This window comes from Hemiscyllium ocellatum, chromosome 3 (genome assembly GCF_020745735.1).
Source record: "Hemiscyllium ocellatum isolate sHemOce1 chromosome 3, sHemOce1.pat.X.cur, whole genome shotgun sequence".
Taxonomy (NCBI): domain Eukaryota; kingdom Metazoa; phylum Chordata; class Chondrichthyes; order Orectolobiformes; family Hemiscylliidae; genus Hemiscyllium; species Hemiscyllium ocellatum.
This window is the reverse complement of record NC_083403.1, coordinates 50,675,478-50,701,708: the sequence shown is the minus strand read 5'-3', so window position 1 is coordinate 50,701,708 and position 26,231 is coordinate 50,675,478. Positions and strand designations below refer to the sequence as shown.

Below are 26,231 nucleotides of genomic sequence, written 5' to 3'. Positions count from 1 at the left end.
TTCTAAATTCCATAAGACAATCCCTCCATACCAGGGATCCTCCTAGTGAGCATTCTCTGAACTGCCTCCAATGAAATAACATGTTTCCTTAAATAAGGGTACGAAAACTGCTCACAGCAGTGTTCCAGATGTGGTTTCACCAGCATCTTGCACAGTTGCAGTGAGACTTCCTAGCTGTTATACTCCAAACCCCCGTGAAATAAGGGCCAACATTTCATTGGCTGTACTGATTACCTGCTGCACCTCTGTGGTAGCTTTCTGTGTTCCATGCACAAGCACCCCCAAGTTCTTTTGTGATGCAGCTTTCTGCAGTTTTTCACCATTTAAAAATACTCTGTCCTTTTGTGCTTCCTTCCAAAATGAACAAGTTCACATTTTCCCAAATTATACTTCATTTGTCCAAATACAACATGTCTACTGATTCCCTTCTATCCAATCTGATTGAAGCTTCCTCCAAAAACCCTCAAATTATTCAGATATCTTTTTCCTTTCATGAAACTATGTTGATTCTGCTTCATTAAATTATGTTTCTACAAATTTATGGGTGGCATGGTGGCACAGTGGTTAGCACTGCTGCCTCGCAGCGCCAGAGACCCAGGTTCAATTCCCGTCTCAGGCGGCTCTCTATGTGGAGTTTGCACATTCTCCCCGTGTCTGCGTGGGTTTCCTCTGGGTGCTCCGGTTTCCACCCACAATCCAAAAATGTGCAGGTTAGGTGAATTGGCCATGTTAAATTGCCCGTAGTGTTAGGTGAAGGGATAAATGTAGGAGTATGGGTCTGGATGGTATACGCTTCGGCGGGTCGGTGTGGACTTGTTGGGCTGAAGGGCCTGTTTCCACACTAAGTAATGTAAACTAATCTAAACAAATGTTCTGCTATCACTTCCAGTACTTTTCCAATACATTTCCAATACAGATGTTAGGCTAATCAGCCTACAATTACTTGCTTTTGCCTCCCTCTCTTTTTGAATGGGGTCGCCACTTTAGGAGTTTTCCAATCTTCTGGTATTTCTCCTGAATCCAGTGACTTTTGGAAAATTACAACCAGTGGATCCACTATCGCTGCAGCTACATTTTGTAGAATACTAGGAATCAAGCCTTCAGGGTCAGGAGACTTAACTGTCATCACCCCCTTTAGATGTTGAGAAAGGTTTGACCCTGACAAAGACATTGGAGATGCCAAGGTGATCTGAAGTGAATCATCAGGGCAGTCAAGTATACGGATGAATAATAACAATAAACTGCAACAACATGATAGATATGTCACCAGTGGAATAACCAAGCTGAAAACCATTATTGACCATCAAGAGTTGCCAGATCTTATTGTTTATATAAAGTAATAAAATGTAATGTTTCCTATCCGAACATGCTTCATATAGAGGTCTACATTTTTAAAAATTAAAAATGTATAATTGCCAGTAATCTACCAACTGGACAGCCTAACTGTTGTACAATTGGAATTGGTGAAATCTTGAAATGAAAAATGTCACTCATTACATGAGATTTGCAGGTTTAAATAAGCTAAATTTCCTGAGCTAATGCTTCTCAAAACACATGTACAGAATCACAAGCTTAAACAATCTAAACACTAAAACAAATTTAATGAATTGTCAGTGACAAGCTAAATGGCAGAAACAGTAAATTAACTTACTTTAACTCTCCGTATGGCATAAGTGTGGCCAACGAGATGATGTACTGGCAGTCGGATATTTCTTAGGTCCCAGCACCTTAAACTACAGTCAACTGCTCCAGTAACAAGCATATTCTGGAATAAATATAGTGGACATTTATTCTTTATACCATTTTTCCATTTTATTTTGAATCACAATACAAACAAATCACCAAATTGAAATGGATTTATTTAATTGATTTCTATCTCCTTACCTGATCATATTTACTCCAGTCGCAGCTCAGTACCTCTGCTTGATGAGCAGGAATTGTTATCTTGGCTCCTCCTGATTTTATATCCCAGACTCTTAGAGTGTTATCTCCTGAAATTATATTAACAACACACTTGACTCTTTTACTTTTGTGCATTCAAGTCAGTTTCCAAAAATACATCTGGCAAAACTTTCATTATCTATGCAATTTAACTAGATCCCAGCAATACTCATGCTGTATTGATAGTTTATTCACGATGAAATATTGAGAAAGATAAGGTGTCAGCAAGCATAATGGCATATATGAATTGTCCCAACAAAATTCACACCTACAGATCACTCCAAACAACTGAAAAAGATTTAAAATGAATAGTATTCTTTATCAGTCTCACCCACTCTGCAACTGATTGAAGCATTATCAAGAGTCGGGTATACCTGGGCAGATCACCCTCTCCCATCCCTCAGACCAGCCGATGAATTTCCATTGGCATGGTGGCAGATAGGAGGCAAAGGTGAGTCATGAAGTGGCAGATATACATATTTTGTCTAAATAGGTTCTCCATCAAAGTGCTCTCAAACTTCAGTGTGACCAGCTTGAGAGGGCATTGATGGATGCAACCCTGGTGCAGTTGCTAGAATTGTTGCAGGTGAGTCTCACAGAATATCTGGAATAATCAGATCTACTCGCTCCTGTTCTACCCAAAGTCTGTTTCTTCCCACCTGAAACCAAACGTACAGTCAAATAGCAAACTGGATTTTTCAGCTTCCATGTCCTAAAAAGGATCACATACAAAGGACAAGTTGCAAAATAACAAAAAACTCAAAGTAAAAACCTACATCAACTAAAAATCTGAAGTTAATTCAATGTCTCTGAACAAATGACAAATAGAAACGTCATGCCAAAGGAAACAAAAGGCTAACATGTACTGATGACACTTCACAGAAGGGTATTTGAAAGAACAAGGCAGAGAAAAATGTGTTACTGGTGGGTGCATTGGAACAGGTTAAATCAATTACAAAGAGTCATCAGAAAGAGATATTTTCTGATTTTAGTCTGTGGTTGAGCTGGGATGTCTACAATCATGACAGCTTAAAGAGAAATGGAGAGTTTCCTGACTGAATACTGGAGAAAAGACTCCTAAAGTAATCTCATGGTCCTGGAGAATAATAAAAGCATGAGGAGAATTAAAGTAAATTCTGAAGATCAATGGCATATCTTATGTTGGCTCCAGAAGAACTGAAATAGCTCTCGATATTCTGGACAGTATAGAGAAACTCTCGAATTGAATTAATAAAAACAGAAAATGATTTGTTAATATTTTGAGGCTTAATGAATAAGGATTTGAAATACAAGGTTAAATTAGCAGTTCTTGTTTAGTCTGAACCTTGTAATTTTTTTATGTTTAAAATGTGAAATTTTGTGTTATAGATTTAGCAGCTACTAACTAGACACTTGAATTTCTTTTTTAAAACAAGTGGTCTACCTTGAGAACACAACACTGTCTTTAACCTCTGCATTTGGTTTTGATTTGCCAATAGGAAATCTGAAGCCAAAAGTAATGGTCCCAATTTTCACTCATGGATTCAGTATGCAGAGGTGGCAGAATAGTCAGGTCCATAAAATCCATCTTTTAAAATGTTTTTTCTGCCATTTGGATTTCTGATCTGAATGGAAGCATAGAGACTAGAAGCCACAGAATGGCTAGAGGGCAGAAAGAGGCCATTTGGCTCATTTGAGTCTGCATTGACCCTCTGAAAAGCATCCCACCCTATCCCCGGAACTCTACACTTATCATGGCTAATCCAACTAGTCTGCACAACCCTGGACACCACAGGTCTATTTAGCATGGCCAATCCACCTAACCTGCACATTTTTGGACTGTGGGAGGAAACTGGAGCACCCGGCAGAAACTCACGTAGACATGGGAAGAATGTCTGTGTGAAGTCTGCACAGTCAATGAAGGTCGGGTTCAAACCTGGGTCCCTGATCCTGTGAGGCAGCAGTGCTAACCACTGCGTCACCCTGCCACCCAAAGTCAGGAAAGATGATCCCAGAAAATCTAAAGAGGCTGCCAGCTGTACAAGTAAGCTGAGCAAACGGCTAACCTCAGGGAAACAGCACTTTCCAAAGTTTAAAAACCAAGAATTAAACTTGAACCATCTCTCCAGTCTTCATCCCTTACAGTCACATGATTCATGCCAACCGATGTCACTTCATACTTTCCATCTATTTTATGGCCTATCATGCTACAGATGCCAATGTATGCCACCCCAACAACTTCTCTGGCCCTTTGTGCTCCCAATGTTGAGGCACGCTCTTTAAACAATCCCTATGGCCTATCATGTCAAGCTATGTTATGCACAAACCACTATGGCTCCTCTAAAATTCCTGTGCAATGTTAATACTCTCTACCCATCCCCATAGTCCTAAAATCCTCCTTGGCAAGTTAAGCTTCGACACTATCTCCCACGGTTCATCATATTCTTTATGCCACAGTACATCCCACATGGTTTTGTATAGCCCCCATGTCAACTTAGTGCCATTTCATGCCAACCCATATACCCCGGCCAATGAATAAGATCTCAAGGTATTGTAAAAACACGATCCGTTATTCGAACAACCCATTATCCAAACTCTCAGTTGTCCAAACAAAATACTCCCCACCCGTCTCGTTCGGATAATTGAGGTTGCACTGTATTCTAATTCATCCAGTACTTTCCACCATCAGCATTCCTTAGGAGCTAATACAGCAGAGATATGATAAAGTCTTATTAAATAAAGCTCTGAATATATACTGTAATAGACCAAATACACTAAAAAAAATTGACTATATTTACGTTCCTTCAACTAAATAAAACATCTTAATACAAATATTTCAAGTGCGTAATCCCTTATAGCAACAAATTTGAATTCACAGACCACATCAAAAGTGTATATAAATTTGTAACTGTCAATCAAACTGTGAAATGACAGATAGCCTATTATGATAATGGATTATTGTGGAATCAGTCTTGCAGCACTAATTCTGTGTTAGATGTCTCTTAAGCTTATGCCAACAGAGTAAAATAGCAAACAATATTTTTTTCCACATATTCCAGACATTTTTTAAAAATTTAAATATCATGGCAACTTTATAACTTCCTTTGAAAAGTGCATTTGATAGGTCCTCCTGACACTTCTGACAGCTCACTTCGACAGATTACTTTTGACCAGCTGCCTTTAATAGATCCTACTAACATGCCTGACTGCACCCTTTGACAAGAAACAGTCTTTATGAAGGTTCTCCCTAGGGTCGTACAGTCACATAGCATGGAAACAGACCCTTCGGTCCAACTAGTTCATGCCGAACATAATCCCAAACTAAACTAGTCCCACTCACCTGCCCCTGGCCTATATCCCTTCAAACATTTTCTATTCTTGTATCTATCCAAGTGTCTCTTAAATGTTTTAATTGTACCCACGTTCACCAGTTCCTCAGGAAATTCATTCCACGCACAAACCACTCTTTTTGTAAAATATTTGTTTCTCATGTCTTTTTCAAAACTCTCTCCTCTCATCTTGTAAATGTGTCCCCTAGTCTCAAAATCCCCCATTCTAGGGAAAAGACAACAAACATTAACTCTATCTGTACTTCTCATTATTTTATAGACTGCTATCAGGTTGCCTCTCAACATCATACATTCCAGTGAAAAAAGTTCTAGCCTATCCAACCTTTCTTTATAACTCAAACCTTCCATACCCAGCAACATCTTGGTAATTCTCTTCTGAACCCTCTCCAGCTTAATAATATCCTACCTATAATTAGATGATCAGAACTAGATATAGTATTCCAGAAGAGGCCTTACCAATGTCCTGTCTAACCTGAACATGGCTTCCCAACTCCTATACTCGAAAGGTCTGAGCAAATGAAAGCAAACATGCCAAATGTCTTCTTAACCACCCTATCTGTGTGATGCAAACTTCAAAGAATAACATAAGTGCACCCCTAAGTCCCTCTGTACTACAGCACTACCCAAGGCCCTACCCTTTTTTGTTTGTACTAAAATGCATTTATCCAGATTGAATTTCATCTGCCATTTTTCAGCCATTGACGCATTTGATCAAGATCTTTTGTAATCTTAGAAAACCTTCTTCATGTCTACTATGCTGCCAATTTTGGCACCATCTACAAACCTACTAACCATACCTTCTATATTCTCATCCAAGACATTTATAGAAATAACAAACAAAAGAGGACCCAGAACAAATCACCGTGGAACACCGCTGGCCACAGGCCTCCAGTCTGAAAAGCAATCTTCCACCATTACTCTATCTCCTGCTGTTAAGCCAATTATGTAACCAATTAGCAAGCTCATCCTGAATCCCACATGACCTAACTTTACTAATTAGTCTACCAGGCAGAACCTTGTCAAAGGTTTTACTAAAATCTAAAAAAAACAATGCCTACTGCTCTGTCATCATCAATATTTTTGGTAACTTCCTCAAAAAACTCAATCAAGTTTCTGAGACACTTGCACAAAACCATGCTGACTATCCCTAATCCATTTTTGCTTCTCTAAATGTCCGAGAATCCTATCTTTTATAATCACCTCCAACAATTTACGCATTTACGCAAGTCAGACTCACAGGTCTATAGCTCCCCAGTTTCTCCTTACAACCTTTCTTGAAGAAAGGTACATCATTAGCCACCCTCTAGACATCCGGCACCTCACCTGTGGTAATAGAAGTTGCAAATATTTCTGTAAGGGGTCTCGTAATTTCCTCCCTTACTTCCCACACATTTTGGGATACATTAGATCAGGTCCCGGGGATTTATCCACTTATATTCGCTAAGACTTCTCAAACATCTTCTATTGTAATGTGAACTGTTTTTAAAACAAAGTTTATTTTTCTGCATTCTCTAGACTCCATTTCTTTGTCCACAATAAAAACTGACGCAAAATATTCATTTAGTATCTCTCCCATTTCCTGGGGTCCAAAACAAAGACGACCTCCTTGACCTTTAAGAGTCCCTACTGTCTCTCTAGTTACCCTATTGTTCTCAATGTATTCGTAGAATCTCTTCAGATTATCCTGAACTTTATCTGCCAATACTACCTCATATTCCTTCTCTAACTTCCTGATTTCTCTTAACAATGCTCCTACGCTCTTTATATTGATTAAGAGATTGGATTGAACCAAGTTGTCTCCATCCAAAATAAGATTCTCTTTTATTCATGACTAGAACCTCAATATCTTTATTCACCCATTGTTTCTTAATCTTAGCAGCTTTTTCCTTCACTCCAACAGGAACAAAATGTTTCTGGACTCTCATCATCACGCTCTTGAATGCCTCCCACTTGTCACACATCCTTTTACCTGTGGTCAGTCTAGTCCAATCAACTTGATTAATCTTCATAGGTGCTTTTAGTTGTATTGACAGTCAATTTTGACCATTGTAATGAGATTGACAATAATGTGTTTATGCACTTTTTATATACTTTTATGGTGATTTTTAACTATTCCAATGGTCAACTAACCTACACGAAAGGCTACCTGACCTCCACCAAAGGTCACTTTACTTCTCCCAATGGTGTCCTGGGACCATACCTAAAAGGGAACCCTAGATATTCAAAGAAAAGTACAAAGTTCAGAACTGCGCTTACCAGATCTACAGTGCACAATTCATGTTCCGCACAGCAAGTCTATCAAAGTTCCACTTCAGTGGAGGCTACTGATTATGTAAATGGCCAGCCACTTAGATGAATCAACGACATGCAAGTCTCCACCCCAATCTATACCAATGAGAATGAGAAATGCCATGCTCAGGGTGGAAATGCCATTTTCAGACTCATCTGGCACATTTTTGCCTTGATGGAGAAGAAAGCTTTAGGAGGATAAACAAATTCATTTAGGCAAGTAAGTCTTGGGGAAATATTTACAATTTTTACAAATACTTTAAGTTCTGGAGATCTCAGATAACTTGTACAGAGTCAGCCACTTTTGACCAAGAAACAGTGTTACCAATTGGCTCCAGAAACATTTGCCATGAGAAAGGGAATAATATGGTTGGATTTCTGCTCTTGACCAGCACCACAAACTCTGCTAGAAGTGCAAATTGGAGTCTGTGCACAATGGATGTCCTAAGAAGTGAAGGCCAACTAATTAGGAAAAAATTAAAGGGAATCAGATAGACTTTTAAGGGAATGGGTAATTTGAGAGGGATGGTAAGATCTCATCACATTTCACCCAGAAGTACTGACATAAAGGACCCATTCCCATACTCCAATTACTCTGCGAAAGAAGTATATTATTAGAATTAGTTCTGGTTCAGATCATTATTTGTAAAAGAATTTCCTTACTACAGGTTCTTTAAAAAATGTTGACGAAGTATTGGTTATTGTGAATGTTCAAATCAAATTGCATGATTAAATAAATATTATGTTACATTTTAAGCATTTTGTTAACCGTACAGCAGATTAAATTGGACAAGGGAAAGAAATAGAACTTTAATAAATCTAACTGGAACTTCTCTGTGAACCACGTCAAAGACTATAATTCTTGTGGGGATGATGCAGTTTGTTTCCTAGTCAGCAGAAACACCTCTCTGCTACAGTATACCCACTGTAAACAATCACCATCACTGCAGTGACAACCAAACCCATTTGCTGGATTGTTGCAATAATTTTTATTTATCCTTTGCAGAATGAAGCTACATTATATGCAGTAAAATGAGACAAATATACCCAATACAAAAACTTTGTCCTTATGGGCAAATATTTACTTTTGATATAATTAGATTTTGGGATCACTTATTTGGTGGGCCAACATACATAAAAAATTGCCATTCACTCCAATAAAGTTCAAATTAACCTAATTGTAGAACAGCAACTACCTTCCAATTCAGATTGAATGATTTTAAATCATTTGAGAACTTTTAATATTTTCTGTAAAATTATTATGTTGAACATAAATTTTTATACAAGAATTCTTGAAAAACACAGCATAATGAGGTTGGAACTGGGAATGCATACAGTGAAGATGATCATTTATTGGATTGTTTTAATAACATACTTACAATGTTGCTAGCATCTTCTTAAGATAGCTTATTTTCTTAATCATGCACTGAACAAGAGAATAGGGGGCACAGTGGCTCAGTGGTTAGCACTGCTGCCTCACAGCGCCAGGGACCTGGGTTCAATTCCCATCTCGGGCAACTGTCTGTGTGGAGTTTACACATTCTCCCAATGTCTGCGTGGGTTTCCTCCCGGTGCTCCGGTTTCCTCCCACAGTCCAAAAATGTGCAGGTTAGGTGAATTGGTCATGCTAAATTGCCCATTGTTAGGTGTAGGGGAATGAGTCTGGGTGGAGTGCTCTTGGGAGGGTCGGTGTGGACTTGTTGGGCCGAAGGGCCTGTTTCCACACTAAACAAAAATCGTCTTCTTCACAGCAGCAACAGCTACAGCATGTGGGGAACAGGAAATTTTATTATTGCTTCTATTTAATTACGTTTAAATTGAATATTGTTAAATCTTGGTATCCAGACTATATGTGGTTGTTTTAAAATGCTGCTTTTCAATAAGCATGATTTTTTAAAAAATCAATCCATCTAGAGTTTAGAACTTGTTTAATGGGAAATAATTCCTTTATCATTGGAGGCACTGTAATGCACCTTCTAAATTATAGGCAAGGTGAGGTTTAGATTAATTATGATATATAGGATGATTGAATGTAAAACAATGAATTGTAACATTTGGAAATTTTTGCTATGGGAACATGTTCAATATAATTTACTTTAAAAATGCTAAACTACTTATATGATGTGGAGATGCCAGTATTGGACTGGGGTGTACAAAGTTAAAAATCATACAACACCAGGTTATAGTCCAACAGGTTTATTTGGAAATACAAGCTTTCACAGTGATGCTTCTTCATCAGGTAGCTACTGGGGCAGGTACATAGGACACAGAATTTATTTTTAAAAATCAAAAAGTGACTACATCTGACACAACATATTAGACAAACCTAAATTTTAATCACTCAGAATGGTTTGCAGGTATTGATTAATTAATATGTAAATCCCAGAAATTCTTTTAAGTCACAGCCCCAAGATAACTTAAAGTTTTATCAGTGGATGAAAAAAAGTGACATCTCTGCTCAGACAAAGCATTAAAGGTGTGAGGTTAGCGTCCATCTACATCCCAATCTGGAGTCAAATTGGTTTATAACATGTAGGAATTTATAAAATGTCACATTGACTGACTGTCTACAGATTGTGTGCTTTTTGAATAAAATAGAATGTATCAGCAAATGCAAATTTACACCATAGGCTGTGTGTGTGTGTGTGTGTGTGTGTGTGTGTGTGTGTGTGTGTGTGTGTGTGTGTGTGTGTGTGTGTGTGTGTGTGTGTGAGAGAGAGAGAGAGTAAGTGTGTATATGTGTACGCGCGCATGCGTGTGTGCACATGTGAGAGAGAGAAAGGGGGAGGGAGAGTGTGTGTGTTTGGGAGAGAGAAAGAAAGGGGGTGTGTGCATGTGTGTGTTTGGGAGAGAGGAGGGGAGGGTGTGTGGGGGGGCTGGGAGAGAGAAAGAGGGAGGGAGGGACGTGTGTATATGTGGGGGGGATAGTATATGTAAGTGTGATTATGTGTGTGCATGCGTGCACATGCTTGGTAGAGTGTGTGCATGAGTTTGACGGAGTATATGCCTGTGAGAGTGTGTGTAATGATACTGGAGTCGCACAGCACTAGAGTACAACTGAAATTTGTTTCATCTTTATTATAGGGTCTAAAAATGTGAAGTCATATCTACTTTCCATTGCCAAGCTAAATCACCAACAACTCTGCTTATAACCCACATGAACTTACACCTTACAGTCTTATGAACCTGGTTATCTGTAATGCATATCAAATGACATTTGTAAATTTGAAACTCTAGGCATGGAATATCCTTCATCTTATCCTTTATACTTAATCCGGACATAAATCACATGCATGGCTTAAACACTGATGATCCTCGGTTATGAACTAAAGTCTCAATGACCATTTATAATTGCTTCCGTTGGCCAAACATATCTCTGTCCATAGTAACGGTCTCATCTCAGAAAGCTTTAGTATGCAAGATTCTTATAAGTATTTGGAGGTCCTCTTGAAACTGCAACCAGGTTTTCAGATATACAAATGAAAAGAGTAATTTACTTTTGTTATGTGTCAATTTTTTCAAATTTATTTATTAGCTACGCTGATATTTGTACTGTATTTTCAGCTTCATTTAATCTTTATGATAGATGTATAACTTACATTAAGAATTAAAAAGTTTCATTCTTAGAGGTACTTAAATGCACAGTGTCTCATGTACATAAATGATGGACGAATATGTTGAAATATTAATTTTCATAATTAGGAAAATATGGGGCAGTTTTGGCATTTTTCTTGACCTGCTTGTTTATGCTAATTTAGCTCCACTGACACCACTGTAATGTTCTGACAATAGAATGAACACAGGCTGAGGGCACTTACAAGTCTAACTTCCAGGTTTAACATTAACTAGAAATAAGGAGTTTAATGTGCTCAGTACAAAGGGATTAATTTTTAATATCTTCTGCAATAGCCTTCATTAAAAATAGCTAGAAGTAGCAAATTTCCATATTGCTAAGGTGGAGGTATTGTGTTATTGATGCTTATTGGCTCATTGTCCTGCAATGAAAGATCCAGGTGAAGTTTCTTATCCAAAACCTTTCTTTATTTCATTATAATATGAACAATTTCACATCTTGCTTTCCTTTTTTGAAATTAATAAATCAACTTAAAGTTATGCAGCATCAAAACAAGAGCCTTCAGCCCACCATGTCTATGTCAACTAACAAACACCAAGCTTTACTAATCCCATTTACTTTACTTGGTTACAGTTTACTATGTCCCAGTATTTTAAGTATTCATCCAGATGTTTCTTAAATGTCTCTCGTCTACCTGTCTCCACCATCCTTCATACATCTATCACTTGGGATGAAAAATATTTCAAAGATTTCCTCTAAAAACCATTTGCTTCTTACTATCCAGTCTTCGAACATCAGCCATGGGGAAGAGATTCTCATAATCTACTCTGTCTCTCTATACCTCAATCAGACCCCTCCTCAGCTTCTTCTGCTCCAAACAACACAACCAACCTATCCAGTCTCTCGTCTTAACTGACACTTTTCACTCGAGGTAGCATCCTGATTAATCTCCTCAGCACCCTGGACAGTGCAATCACTTCCTTCTGATAATGTGGCAACCAAAACTGCAAACAGTAGTCCATCTGTGGCCGAACCAATGTTTATAAAGTTGCAACAAGACTTTCTCGTTCCTATATTATATGCCTCAGCTAATGAAGGCAAGCATCTCAAATACTTTCTTCCCCACCCTGTGTACCTTTGCTGACATCTTCAGGAATCTATGGATTTTTACACTAAAGTCCCTTTGTTCCTCAGTACTCCTCAGAAGCCTACTATTCATTGTGAATATCTTTCCCTTATTTAACTTGTTAAATATATGCACTTCGTATTATACTGTCTCATGTTATAATGCCCTGAAATAATCATCCTTACTTTGTTGTCCACACAACAAAATCTAATTGATAATTAGTGCCTCATATCTCCCAATTTGAACTTTGCATGGCTTAGTAAGGATTCTCCAATGTGATTGGTTGGATCCTTTTGGTATTGCTTGCCCACAGATCACCTCTAGAAGCACAAAGCACTAAACAATTGCATGTGTCTGTCCCTTGGAACAGGTATAACATTCATGCATGGCAAGAACTTGAGAGCACAGATTTTTAATGTGGGCAAACCATTGTGCTACAGCTACCACACAGTTCTGATTGGCCAGGAAATTCTTACTACCTGCTAGAGGCATATCTGAAAAATTTACAGATTAATAATCAAGCTGGTTGACTATGTTATGACATTCTTTCCTTGATTAGCAAGCGTTGAAGTGGGACTTGAACTCAGAGCTTCTGCCCCAGAGATAGGGTCATTATGACTGCGCCTCAAGACCTCATGACTACCAAACCCGACTCTAGAAGAAAACTGCTGCCAGCTAAGAGTGAGGTGAAAAACAGTGACCTTCCTTTTTTGCTAAGGGCCATTGCTCCTTTTCAGGCACAGACCCATACGTAGCTGTACAAAGTTCAAAAACAGTTCAAGATAACCAGTCCAACTGAAGCAGATAAGAGGTATAAATAAATAATGAGAACTATTGCCAAATGAAAGAGTCAGACCAATAGGAGGGCTGATGGTTGTGAGGAGAACATTTAAATTATATTTGGTACATTTTCAGTGATTATGAGGATAAATGTTATAAATATACAGAGCCAAAATATCTTATACGCCTTCAGCCCAGTAATTCCCATCAAAGTCTAGGGGTGGGTATTGCATCCACATTTTTTGAGGTGCTCCGAATGGAGGAACAACCAACATTCAAATGAATTAGAAAATGGTGGAAAAACTAGAAAACCCTACTCCATCTTATTTTCAGGACTTTGATAAGCTGCACTGTAATCTAGACACTGCACCTTAAAAACCTCATCCCTATCCAGGAAATTCATAATAACAACTTAGAGTAAAAATAGGACCTGTGCCCCATTCTCTTGAATTTTCTTGAATCCAAGAAACTGGTATTCAGATGCAATCAGGAGATTTTAACTTGTACTCAAAAGGAACTCACTACTATAAGACCATAAGACATAGGAGTGGAAGGCAGGCCATTCGGCCCATTGAGTCTACTCCACCATTCAATCATGGCTGATGGGCATTTCAAAGCTGAAAATGTGTTGCTGGTTAAAGCACAGCAGGTCAGGCAGCATCCAAGGAACAGGAAATTCGACGTTTCGGGCCAGAGCCCTTCATCAGGAATGGGCATTTCAAATCCACTTACAGGCATTCTCCCCGTAGCCCTTAAATTCTTGTGACATCAAGAATTTATCAATTTCTGCCTTGAAGACATTTCGCGTCCCGGCCTCCACTGCACTCTGTGGCAATGAATTCCACAGGCCCACCACTCTCTGGCTGAAGAAAGGTCTCCGCATTTCTGTTCTGAATTGACCCCCTCTAATTCTAAGGCTGTGTCCACAGGTCCTAGTCTCCTCGCCTAACGGAAACAATTTCCTAGCGTCCACCCTTTCCAAGCTATGTATCATCTTGTAAGTTTCTATTAGATCTCCCCTTAATCTTCTAAACGCCAATGAATACAATCCCAGGATCCTCAGCCGTTCCTCGTATGTTAGACTACCATTCCAGGGATCATCCGTGTGAATCTCCGCTGAACATGCTCCAGTGCCAGTATGCCCTTCCTGAGGCGTGGGGACCAAAACTGGACACAGTACTCCAAATGGGGCCTAACCAGAGCTTTATAAAGTCTCAGTAGCACAACGGTGCTTTTATATTCCAACCCTCTTGAGATAAATGACAACATTGCATTCGCTTTCTTAATCACGGACTCAACCTGCATGTTTACCTTTAGAGAATCCTCGACTAGCACTCCCAGATCCCTTTGTACTTTGGCTTTATGTATTTTCTCACCATTTAGAAAGTAGTCCATGCTTGTATTCTTTTTGCCAAAGTGCAAGACCTCGCATTTGCTCACGTTGAATTCCATCAGCCATTTCCTGGACCACTCTCCCAAACTGTCTAGATCCTTCTGCAGCCTCCCCACTTCCTCAGTACTGCCTGCCTGTCCACCTAACTTCATATCATCGGCAAAGTTCGCTAGAATACCCCCAGTCCCTTCATCCAGATCATCAATATATACTGTGAACAGCTGCGGCCCCAACACTGAACCCTGCGGGACACCTTCACTCACTTTGCCCCCAATAAAACCAATTCCCAGCCTGAATAAAAATCATCCCTTTAATTTTTGCTCAGTACAGCTGTTTAAATCAGCCAAGATTAGAATTGCATTTTTTTAATCCAGTGGATAGCTACAAAACATACTTAAAGACCATTTTGTACCAAATTTTTCAAAATAATTAGCCAATCATGTAAGCACTTGTTTACAAGCCATGATCTCAAGACTTCCATTTGCAGCAAAGAAATTAAACAGCACGAACATAGTTTGAGAGATGATCTGATTCATCATATCAGTAAAACAATCTGCCGTGCGACACTGCAGTATGACATCGGTGTTTGCACTGTGATTTCTCCACAAATTCCTGAAATTAATTTGGCAGCTGAGTGGAAAATTATTTGTGGGAAGAGTTTTGACAGGTGATGCTCAGTGTATCTTTCTTATTTAAACCTTTTTATTGTTAATTACACTGCTCCAAAATATCCAATGCAAATAAAGTTGAATGCGGGAGGAATACGTATGGACAAACATCAAATATTCCATGCAACATGATGTTACCCACATGGTAATGTCATCTCCAGATTCCAACTGGATAAGGTTAAATAATCAGAGCGCTTTCAATATCTAACAAATCCTAGATACAAAAGGAGACACAACCATCTCAGCAATCAGTTGTTATAAAATTCCTCTAAAAATTAAAGGTTTGTGGTTTTGATTCAAAACAAATTTAGAATATAAAGGAATTTGTACCACAGAAATGCACCATTCAGCCCAGACTGTGTTCCTCTTTATGTTTCACCCAAGTGTCTTCTCCACTTTACTTGATTTCACCCTAACAAAATCTATCCTTTTTTATTCGTTCATAGGACGTGAGCATCACTGGCGACTGCCCTTGAAAAATTGGTTTTGAACTGCTGCCCTCCTTAGAAGTTCCAGAACCTTAACCCACCAGCAGTGAAGGAATGTCAGTATATGTGAGGATGATGGGTGTCTTTTGGGGGTTGGTGGGACAGTGGAATGGGGGGCGGGAGGGGGAAGGAGCGAGAGAGAGAGAGAGCGAGAGAGTGAGTGTTATCTTGCAGGTAATGGTACTCCCTTGTCCTGTTGCCTGTGTCTTTCTCGGCAGGAGAGGCCACAGGCTTGGAAGGTGGTGTCTATGGAGCTTTGATAAGTTGTTGCAGTGCATCCTGTAGAGGGAACACTCTGCTGCCACTGGGTACCCATGTTGAACAGGGTGAATGTGGACAATATTAGGTAGATACCAATCAAGCGAACAAAGCCAGAGACGAAAAGATTTTTTTCACTAAAAATACTGTGAAACCTTGAACTCTGCTTCAGAAGGCAGTGGGAGCATGCTCATTGAATATTTTTTAAAGAGATAGATTCCCTTGTTTAACGTGAATCTAAGGTTATCAGGTAGTTGGGAATGTGGAATTTGGAACACAAACAGACATTCAAGAAGAATAGAAAGCTAGCAAAGGTGGAAGGGTAGCACTGTCAATATTACATTTCTGCAATATATACAGATGACATTGTTTTAGTCAATCATGACATAGAATTGGCTGGTGTAGTGATGAAGAATAATAAGGGAAATAAATTACTAGTCGGAGTGATCTACAGGGCACTGAACAGCAACCACAATCTGGAACAAAGTATACAAGATGATATATTAGGTATTTATGATAAAGGGGCACCTAAAGTAATGGATTTTTTTTACCTACATATGAATGGGAAAAATCAGGTTGGCAATGGTCTAGACAAGGAGTGATAGAAGAAACTTGAGGTGGTTTACAGCAGCTCATTCTGAAAGCAGCCAGATTGAGTTAGACTTAGCATTGTGTAATGTGGCAGGGTTAATTAGTGATGCCAGAGCAAAGACACCCTTAGGTAAAAGCAATTGCAATGTGATTAAATTTTATATCCAAGTTGAAAAGGCAAAGATTGGATCTGAACTAGTATTTTAATCCTAGATAAGGGCAACCACGTAAAAATGAAAACTGAGTTTGATTAAGTATTCTGGGATACTAGACTAAGGGATACTGACTAGAGAATCAATGGCAGATATTTAAGGGGATATTTCAGAATACTCAGAATAAGCCTATTCTAAAGAAAAATTCTAAAGGTGGACTCATAATCTGTGACTATGAAAGCATCAAACTTAAGGAAAAAAGCATATAATAATGCAATGATGAGTAGCAGGTCAGATGACTGGTCAGAAAATAGAGAACTGCCGGAAATGACTGAAAGGTTAATTGAGAGCAACTAATAAGAGTATGAGACAAAGCTAACTAGAAGTGCAAAATGTCCAAACCAACTGATTCTACAGGTATTTAAAAAGGAAAAGAGTGAGTCGAGTCAGTGCTCATCCTCTAGGGAGTGAAAATAAGGAATTAATGTTAGATAATAAAGAAATGGCAGATAGAACTAACAAATATTTTGCTTCTGTCATCACCACTGAACTTACAAATACATTCCAGTCATAGGTGTCAATCAGGAGAAAGGGAGAGAATAACTTAGTGTTAGTACTACCGTGAGGAAAGTGGCACTAAATAAACTGATGGAGCTGTGAGCTAACAAATCTCCAGGTCCAAATGGACTTTATCCGAAGGTCTTCAAAGAGATTGCGATTGGGGTGGTACATGCATTCTCATTAATTTTCCAAACTTCCTTAGATTAAGGGAAGGTTTCAGACTGAAAAGTAGCAAATTTAACTCCTTTAGTTAATAGGGAATGAAGACAGAAAAGCAAGGAAACTATAAACCAGTTAGCCTGACATCTGTCATGGTTGAAGTGCTTAATTATTACTAATGAGATTACTGCTGGGCACTTAGAAAACCTCAAGGTAATTGGGAAGAGTCAGCATGGTTTTGTCAAAGGGAAATCATGTTGCACCAATTTATTGGTGTTCTGTGATGGATAAAAGGGAGCAGATTTCCAAAAGGCATTTGTTTCATCAAAGATCATGCAGAAAATGAAATATTCAAGGTATAGAGGGTAACATATTAGCATGGATAGAAGATTGGCTGGCTGGCAGGAAGAAACACAACTTGACTGAGTTTTTTAAAGAAGTAACGAACAGGTTTGATGAAAACAGAGCAGTGGACATAATTTATGTGGACCTCGGTAAGGCATTCAACAAGGTTCCTCATGGTGGGCTGGTTAACAAGGTTAGATTACATGGAGTACGGGGAGAATTAGCCATTTGGCTCAAAGGTAGAAGATAAAGAGTGGTGGTGGAGGATTGATTTTCATACTGGAGGCCAGCGTGACCAGCGATGTGCCACAAGGATCAGAGCTAGGTCCACTGCTTTTTGTCATTTATATACAGAGGAATCTCGATTATCTGAAGGACAAGGGTGGGAAATATTTCGTTTGGTTAATCAAATGCCAGGTGTCATAGTGTAGCCAAACATCGGGACTTTGCAATCTTGCCAGATAACCCAAAATACGGATAATTAAATGCCGGATAATCAAGGTTCCTCAGTTAAGGATTTGGATGTGAACATAGGAGGTATGGTTAGTAAATGTGCAAATGACACAAAAATTGGAGGTGTAGTGGACAGCAAAGGTTACCTCAGAGTACAACAGGATCTTGATCAGATGGGCCAATGGGCAGAGGAGTGGGAGATGGAGTTTAATTTAGATAAATGGGAGGTATTGCGTTTTGGAAAAGAAAATTAGAGCAGGACTCATACACTTAACGGTATGATCCTGGGGAATGTTGCTGAACAAAGAGACCTTGGAGTGCAGGTTCTTAGCTTCTTGAAAGTGGAGTTGCAGGTAGACAGCATAGTGTAGGTGGCATTTGGTATGCTTGCCTTCATTGGTCAGTGCACAGAGTATAGGAATTGGGAAGTTTTGTTGTAGCTGCACAGGACATTGGTTAAGTCACTTTTAGAATATTGTGTGTAATTCCAATCTCCCTCCTATTGGAAGGATGTTGTGAAACTTGAAAGGGTTCATAAAAGATTTACGTGGATGTTGCCAGGGTTGGAAAGTTTGAGCTATAGGGAGAGACTGAATAGGCTGGGGCTGTTTTCCCTGGAGCGGCAGAGGCTGAGAGGTGACCTTATAGAGGTTTATAAAATTGTGATGGGCATGGATAGGGTAAATACCAAGGTCTTTTCCCCAAGGTGGGGGAATTCAAAACTAGAGGGCATGGGTTTATGGTGAGAGGGGAAAGATTTAAAAGGGACCTAAGGAGCAAATTTTTCATAAAGAGTATGGAATAAACCGCCAAAGGAAGTGATGGAGGCTGGTGCAATTACAATACTTAAAAGGCATCTGGATGGGTATATGAATAGGCAGGCTTTAAAGGGATATGGGCCAAATGCTGACAACTAGATTAATTTAGGATATCTGGTTGGCATGGACGTGTTGGATCAAAGGGTCTGATTCCATGTTATACTCTAAATGGTTCTTTGTCTGACTGGCAATGTTTGACAAGTGGAATTTTGCTGTGGTGATTGCTGAGGCTTAAATGTTTTACAATTTACATCAATGACTTAGATGAGTGGAGCAAAGTTGTGTAAGCAAAATGTACAGATGACACAAAGATAGGTAAGAAAAGATTTTGTAAAGAAGACATAAGGAGATTGTGGCTGGACATAGACGGGTCAAGTGAGTGTATAAAAATCTGTCATATTGAGTATATTGTTCTAGTATGAGTCACAAGACATTAGTATGCAGGCACAGCACATAATCAAAAACTCCATGGAATGCTCACCTTTATTATGAGTTGAATTGAACATAAAAGTAAGGATGTTACAATTCAGTTAAATAGGCATTGGTAAGACAATATCTCAAATCTGCGTGCAGATTTGATTTGCTTATTTCATGAACGTTCTGCATTGGTTTCCCAGATTCCAATGTCCTGGAATGATTGGGTTGTCATATGATTTTAGGTTGAAAGTCTGGGCTTGTTTCCAGTAAGGATCAACTCGATCAATGTGTATACGATCCTGAAGAGCTTTGATAAAATGGTTGTGGTAAGGACATTTCCTCTTCTAGGTCAATCCCAAATAAGGGGGCACGGTTTTAAAATTAGGGATCACCCTTTCAAGTCAGAGATGAGGAGGAATTCTTTCACTCCAAGGGTCGAGAGTTTTTGGAATCTCTGCCTCAGATGGCAATCAAGGTAGATCATTAAATATTTTTATTATAGGTGAATAGATTCTTGTTAGGCAAGGGAATCAAAACTTGTTGGGTTGTTGGGAATGTAGAATTCCAAACACAGACCGATCAACCTTATTGAAAGGCAGAGCTTGAGGGGTCGAATGGTCTACTTCTGCTCCTATTTGTATGTTTGTATGTTCATATTTCAAACACTTTCCAACATGAAACTAGAAGTTATTATTGGTGATAACTGTCAACAAGTGCTGATTCAAATTATATTTCTTTGTCCACAGTATGAATTCAGGGGTTAACCTAAAGTGGATTTGTACTATTAAAAAAATAGCAAATAGAGGAAAGTCATTTGAGAGATCAGAACTTACCTGCTTTTATTAACAATGTTAATTTCTGGCTTACTGTTCTTTTTTAATCTTTCTGTCATATTCAAAACAAAATATTCTGCAAAACTTAAAAATGTAAAATGCACATGAATGACATTTTCAGGAACGGTTTGCTAATTCTGCACAAATGTGATGAGCCCAGTGACCAGCTCCAGTTTGGGACTTGTGCGATGTTTTTAACATGAATAAGGGGGACACAGTGGGACAGTGGAGCTCATGCAGAAATTCAGCTGATTCCCATCAAATGGAGGAACTGGCTCAGTGGGTTGTACAGTTTACACCTGCTTCTATTCTTGCAATCCTGTGTCACCGCCAAAGTTTCTCCATCACTCTGATGAATTTCGCAATAAATCTGATCAAAGCCTATTCCAACCGGACCCGTCAACAACTAGGAACAGTCTGTTTCTATCTACTTTGTTCAACACAATCAAATCATAATTTTCTGTGTTCTATTGAATAGATCTCCAATTTCTTTTTAAGTTTTGATTTTTATATTTCTAAAAGACCAATGGATCATCTTTAGAATCAGACTTTGCATTAGACTGAAGGTGGTGGTATTCTCTCCAAACAGTGCAAGATATAAATATTTGTACAGTTAATAATAGTCTAAATTAATATTTCAGATAATAATGTCTATTTTTCACTCATAGTTGATTAAATTATGTTGTCTTTGTATGGTCATAGTAAATGTGATTTTATCACGTATTCAGAGAGAAATTAGTGAATCACATAAAAACAAACACAAGAGAATGGCCAGGCTCCCTATCCTAATTTATATATAAAGAATGACTCTGAATGATCCCCATCTCCAGGGTAAAATCTGTTACTTGTACCATCCATCTCATCAGCCAAGATGTTCCAATTCGGGTTAGAAATCCTATTTCTGACCCTGATTGGATTAAAAATGACCCAGTTACCTAGAGATGTTTTCTATGCAGGTGGTTCCCAGACAGGGGCCACCTATGAACATGCTCATGAATTGACAAATCCAGCAGCCAAGAAAATGTTCATAACTCTTTACAATAGTCTGCATGCCATGTCCTGGAATTTAAATGTCCAGCTGCTTCGACAGTTCCTGTGGAAGGATATGTAAGTAAGATATGTGTGCAGCTTTAGTGGCAGGTGGGTGAGGGTTTAGTGTGCCAGGTGGATAATGTCAGTAGCATGCCTAAAAAAGGTCAGATGCCAGGTGTGTAGAGTGTCAGGTTTATGAAGGTAGCCCTTAGGTCGGGGATTGGAGGCTGTCAGATCCAGCGATAAGGGTCAGGCCAAAGCTGTGGAGGGTCAGACGCTGTGAAGGCCATTAAGCCAGCAGAGGGAGGAGTGAGGGTCAGGTTGCCTGGTAGAGTAGACAGTCAATAGCTGAGAGGTGTGAGATTTTGTATGAGAGGGGTTGGGGATGCTGGGGTTTGCTGGAGGGTAGTAGTTAGAGATCCAGGTTTTAATTTGGGAGATGGAGAAGGGAGTAGTGGGTTTTTAAATGGTTGAGGAATGTGTAGTTGAGACAGAGACAATATTGTATTTTATATCATTATGCAATATTTTAAACTTATCTTTACGGATCTTTCTGAAACTACTGGCAAACTCGCTTAAAGAAACACAAAAGACTATTCACAACATCCATTGCGTGTGTGCATACCTCACCTATTCCCTTAACTGTATCTGAACATTTAAGACAAAATGTTCATGGCAAACCCAGATAAACATCTGATAATCGTAATAACTCATGACGTAAGAGTTTGTAAGCCTGTGCAATATATTTTGCCTTACGTAGTTTGCCAAGTCGGTTTAAAATGTAGCTTTATTCCTGGCGGTTCTCTCCTGTGTATGTAGATTTTTTTTTAAAGAAGCCATTACTATACCAGCTGAAAATGTGTTGCTGGAAAAGCACAGCAGGTCAGGCAGCATCCAAGGTTAGCAGGAAAATCGACGTTTTGGGCATGAGCCCTTCTTCAGGAACACATTTTCAGCTCTGATCTCCAGCATCTGCAGTCCTCACTTTCTCCTATTACTACACCAGCCTCTAGGAATAAACTTTGCAGAGCCAACATTAATCACATTCTAATGATTCACAGTTCAATCACAGTCCAAATTTAAAGTTAGAGCTTGGGCTTATTGCTGTTAACCTGCTTATGACACCATCAAGACAAAAAAAAACCTCATGTTCCCATTTGAGATGAAGTACTTTATTAAGCTTATTTGGCAATGACCGAAATCTGAAACTGAGTCCCATAGAAAAAGTACTTTATCTACAGTTTGATGAAAAGCAGATGGGAGTGAAGTGCATCGCCTGCAGCAGGCTCTAAGTATCTGCAGGTTAGTGCTTACGTGCACACAGCTTTAACACAATCCATTTTTAAAGCAAGTTCAACTACATATTTCCAAAATTATTTTTCTGCAGTATACTAGTTATTTGAGGATAATTCATTAGTCATGGAAAACATAGAAAATGTTAGATTTCACAACATCCACGCCATTAAGACACAAACCTACATTTACTGCTTCTGCATGTTTTCCACATTGTCTTCTCTTATTAAATAAGGTATCACAATTAACCAAGTTAAAATGCTCTTCACGACAGTATTTGTGCTACAGCAGCCTCCCGTTATAAACAATGATCCATTCACTAGACCTGTCATTATTGTACACAGTTGGAGAAAATGTTCAGCTTACAGATGAGTTTTGTTGAGAAAAAAATGCTAATTTTATCTATCCCTGAGAACTGAGAATTACTTGTTTCTCCTCTGGTTGCATAGGTTCTGTGATGATAAGTCTAATATGGAACTGCAGACTTTGCCACTTTTGGTATTTGTTAAGTGAATGGTTTGATTGATAGCTCTAGCACAGAACAGTGCATAGAATAGAACAGCATAGAATAGAAACATTTGTCTTCACTAAATCCCTTTGGGAAGGGATTTAATGAAATGCTTGTTAATATTAGAAATTGTTTAAAGGTATTTCACCATAATTATGCTTTTAACTAAAATGTCACTTTAAAAGTGATAACATCAATAGACACGTGACTTTATTTTACATTGGTATTGACCCTGAGGTACTCCTATGGTGGATACTAGGTACGTTTACAAAAAGTGGGTGAAAGCAAAGGGTGGTGTGTGTAAGGCATGGTTCAGCATGAGTTGGCATAGGGACTATAAAGGACCGTGTAGATGATTGGGGCATTACAGGTGGATAGAAGAGTATAGGGTAGTATGGGGGTGTGTAAGAACAGGAAATAATGTGGGTTGGCTTGGAAGGGGCATGAGAAGTGCATAGAGACAAGAAGGCTGGGTAAGGGCTGGAAGGATGTATCACATTTTACTCTTTAGTTTAAACTGTGGAGCTGATCACTGAAGTTGATGTTCTGCCAAGCCAACTTCTGTGCTTGGCAGTCTCCTCCTGGTAACTTTACGGTTCCCCCGACTACCACAATTTCTACTCCAGCAGCCCCAGCTGGGTAGCCATTTTTAAAGGGAAGGATCCCAGAGCTGGGATTTCGCCTGGCTTCTGCACATCCAATCCCGGAGCAAATGTCCAATCATTACACTCGAGATAATATTTTGTGCTGCTGCTTCTGCTGAGCCAGATGGATGTGTGGCAATAACAGGAAAGGAGAAACTCAAGTTCCAGAACATTAATGGGCCTATAAAGATTGTGGGAACATTGGAGAAAATAACAAAGAAGAAACCAAAATGGCACGGTCATCTGTTGCAAACAGACGGGAAAAGTAAAGAGGTGAATGATGGAAGAGAAGAGAAAGGCTTAGGTCCAGAGAGAAGAATCATCAGGGTGTCCCAAATGTAAAATTAGCATAGGCACTCTTACACACTGCTACCTGTCCTGCTGTAACATCCAGAGATACTGGAGTGCTATAGTTAGGGAGCTAAAGGACAACCTGGGGATTGAAATTAACGTGGTTCCGGTATTTCTGCTTTTGGGATTGCCAAATTTGCCCTCTCTGGGGGAACATGGGAAGGGATTGTGTAATAATCTGACCCACTTTGCGAGGAAGAAAATTCTGAAGCATTGGATGTCAGAAAAGCCACCAGATCTTATGGGGTGGTGTAGGCTGGTGACAGAGCATCATCCCCAAGACTACCTCACAAATATGGTGCATCACAAACGGAATAGTTTTACAAGATGTGGCAGCCCTTTTTAAATTATATTCATGCTTACTTATCAGCAATATTAATTACGGCCGTGGTATAGCTGTGGGAATCAGTATGGGTGCCTGTGGGGCCGCGGGAAGAGAAGACTGGGGTGAAAGGGATACTGGTACTGTAGATGGTGCTCCCAGAAATGGGAGTCGCAGTGGAGGTGTGATGAGTGAGATAGAATCAAGTAGTGAGATATTATTTAATTTATTTGAATTTAGTTTAGGTTTGTATAATTAATATATTTGTAGTTTACTTTAATTTAAGTATATATGTTTGTTCTGGTAGGATAGTAGGTCATTTAATTAACAATAGTACTGTGTTAAACCTTTTCTGGTTCCGCTTTTTTTCTGTTTTGATGGGTTTTTTTGTATTAAATGTTTTGTAAAAGACTTAAAAAGGTTTTCAATAAACATATTTATATTAAAAAAAGAATGGATTACTGACAGGTACAGATGGAGATGAGTGATCAAAAGGATGTCTGGTGACCCCAAGTAAAGTGGAAGAAGCCAACAGAAAAGGAAAATGATGATCATATTGAGCTAGAGAATTTATAAACAAAACATTACACACAGCTTGGGACCTATAAAGATGGTTTACAGTTGAGAAAGGATTTCAACATGTAGCAGTACATCAAGAGAAAATGGGCTCTGAGGGTGTCCCAGTAGGAGGGTTGGGTCAAAGTGAAGATATCTGAGCATCTGGAAGCACTGGAAGGTCACTCCACAAGTTTGGAAGCACTGAGGGGAGAACACCCTTGTGCTGAGGAAAGGTGGAAAACTGTTTAGGCGATCAACTGGGGTCTAATAGGAAAAGGAAGTGAAGAGGACGAATGCTAATCTAGCCTTAGTGGCTTTCAAACCTATTTGTATTTTGCCAGGAACTTGCTTATCAACTTCACCTCCCAATTTGCTGCTTATGTGTAAGCTGGCATCCCACCATTTCTACCACAGTCAATCAGTTCCTGCATTTTCCTGTAACCCTTGATTCACCAATTGACAAGAATCTACCTACCTTAGCTACACAATGTCTTTGCCTCCACAACACTCTGTAGCAAGGGAACTCCAAAGAATCTCAACTCTCAGAGAGAAGAAATCCCTCCCCATGACAATCTTAAACAGGTGCCCCTTAATTCAAGCCCTTTGCTCGCAGACTCTCCCATGATAGGAAACAATCCTTTGTCAAGCATTTACACCGTCAAGCCCCTTAAAAATACTGTATGCTTTAATGAAATCACCTCTCACTCTTCAAAATTCCAGTGAATAGAATCCTTAGCTTTTGCTCATAAGACAATCCCTCCGTAGCAGGGATCATCCAAGTGAACCTTTTCCAAACTGCCTCCAATGAAATTGTGTCTTTCTTTAAATAAGGGGACCAAACCCGTTCACAGTACTACAAATGTGGTCTCACCAGCACCTTGTTAAGTTACAATACAACTTCCTCAATCTTTTACCCCAGCTCTTTTGAAATAAGGGCCAACATTCCATTGGCCTTCCTGATTACCTGCGTTTTACCTCCAAAACACAGAAACCTGTGTGCTAGCTTTCCGTGTTTTGTGTACAAGTCTCTTCGGGTGCAACGTGCTGCAGTTTTTCTCTATTTGAATAATGCTTTGTTCTTTTGTTCTCCCTTCCAAAATGAACTTCACATTTCTCACATTTATGCTTCATTTGCCAACTTTTTGCCCACTCACTTAACCTAACAATATCTCAGTGTTGAAACCTTGCAAAGCAAAGTCGGTGCTAGTGGCCCATTTGCTTGATGGAAGAAAAAAGGTCTCTTAAGATCTGAATTCAAACCATCCTGATGGATGCTGCAGCAGAGGAATACACATCATGAGCATCAACCTTCCTTCTGCCATACCTGGAAACACAACCTATTTTGCTC

At 39.2% G+C, this 26,231-nt stretch overlaps 1 protein-coding gene across 1 annotated transcript in view; it reads right to left on the bottom strand.

The window, feature by feature from the left end:
• Positions 1-26,231, bottom strand: part of pex7 (peroxisomal biogenesis factor 7) — an 82,379-nt gene that overhangs the window by 28,099 nt on the left and 28,049 nt on the right. Inside the window, exons 7-8 of the mRNA XM_060820575.1 lie at positions 1,885-1,991; positions 1,652-1,765 (exon numbers count right to left, since the gene is read on the bottom strand). Of these exons, the coding sequence (XP_060676558.1) occupies positions 1,652-1,765; positions 1,885-1,991 (221 nt within the window). The remainder of the gene's footprint in view (positions 1-1,651; positions 1,766-1,884; positions 1,992-26,231) is intronic.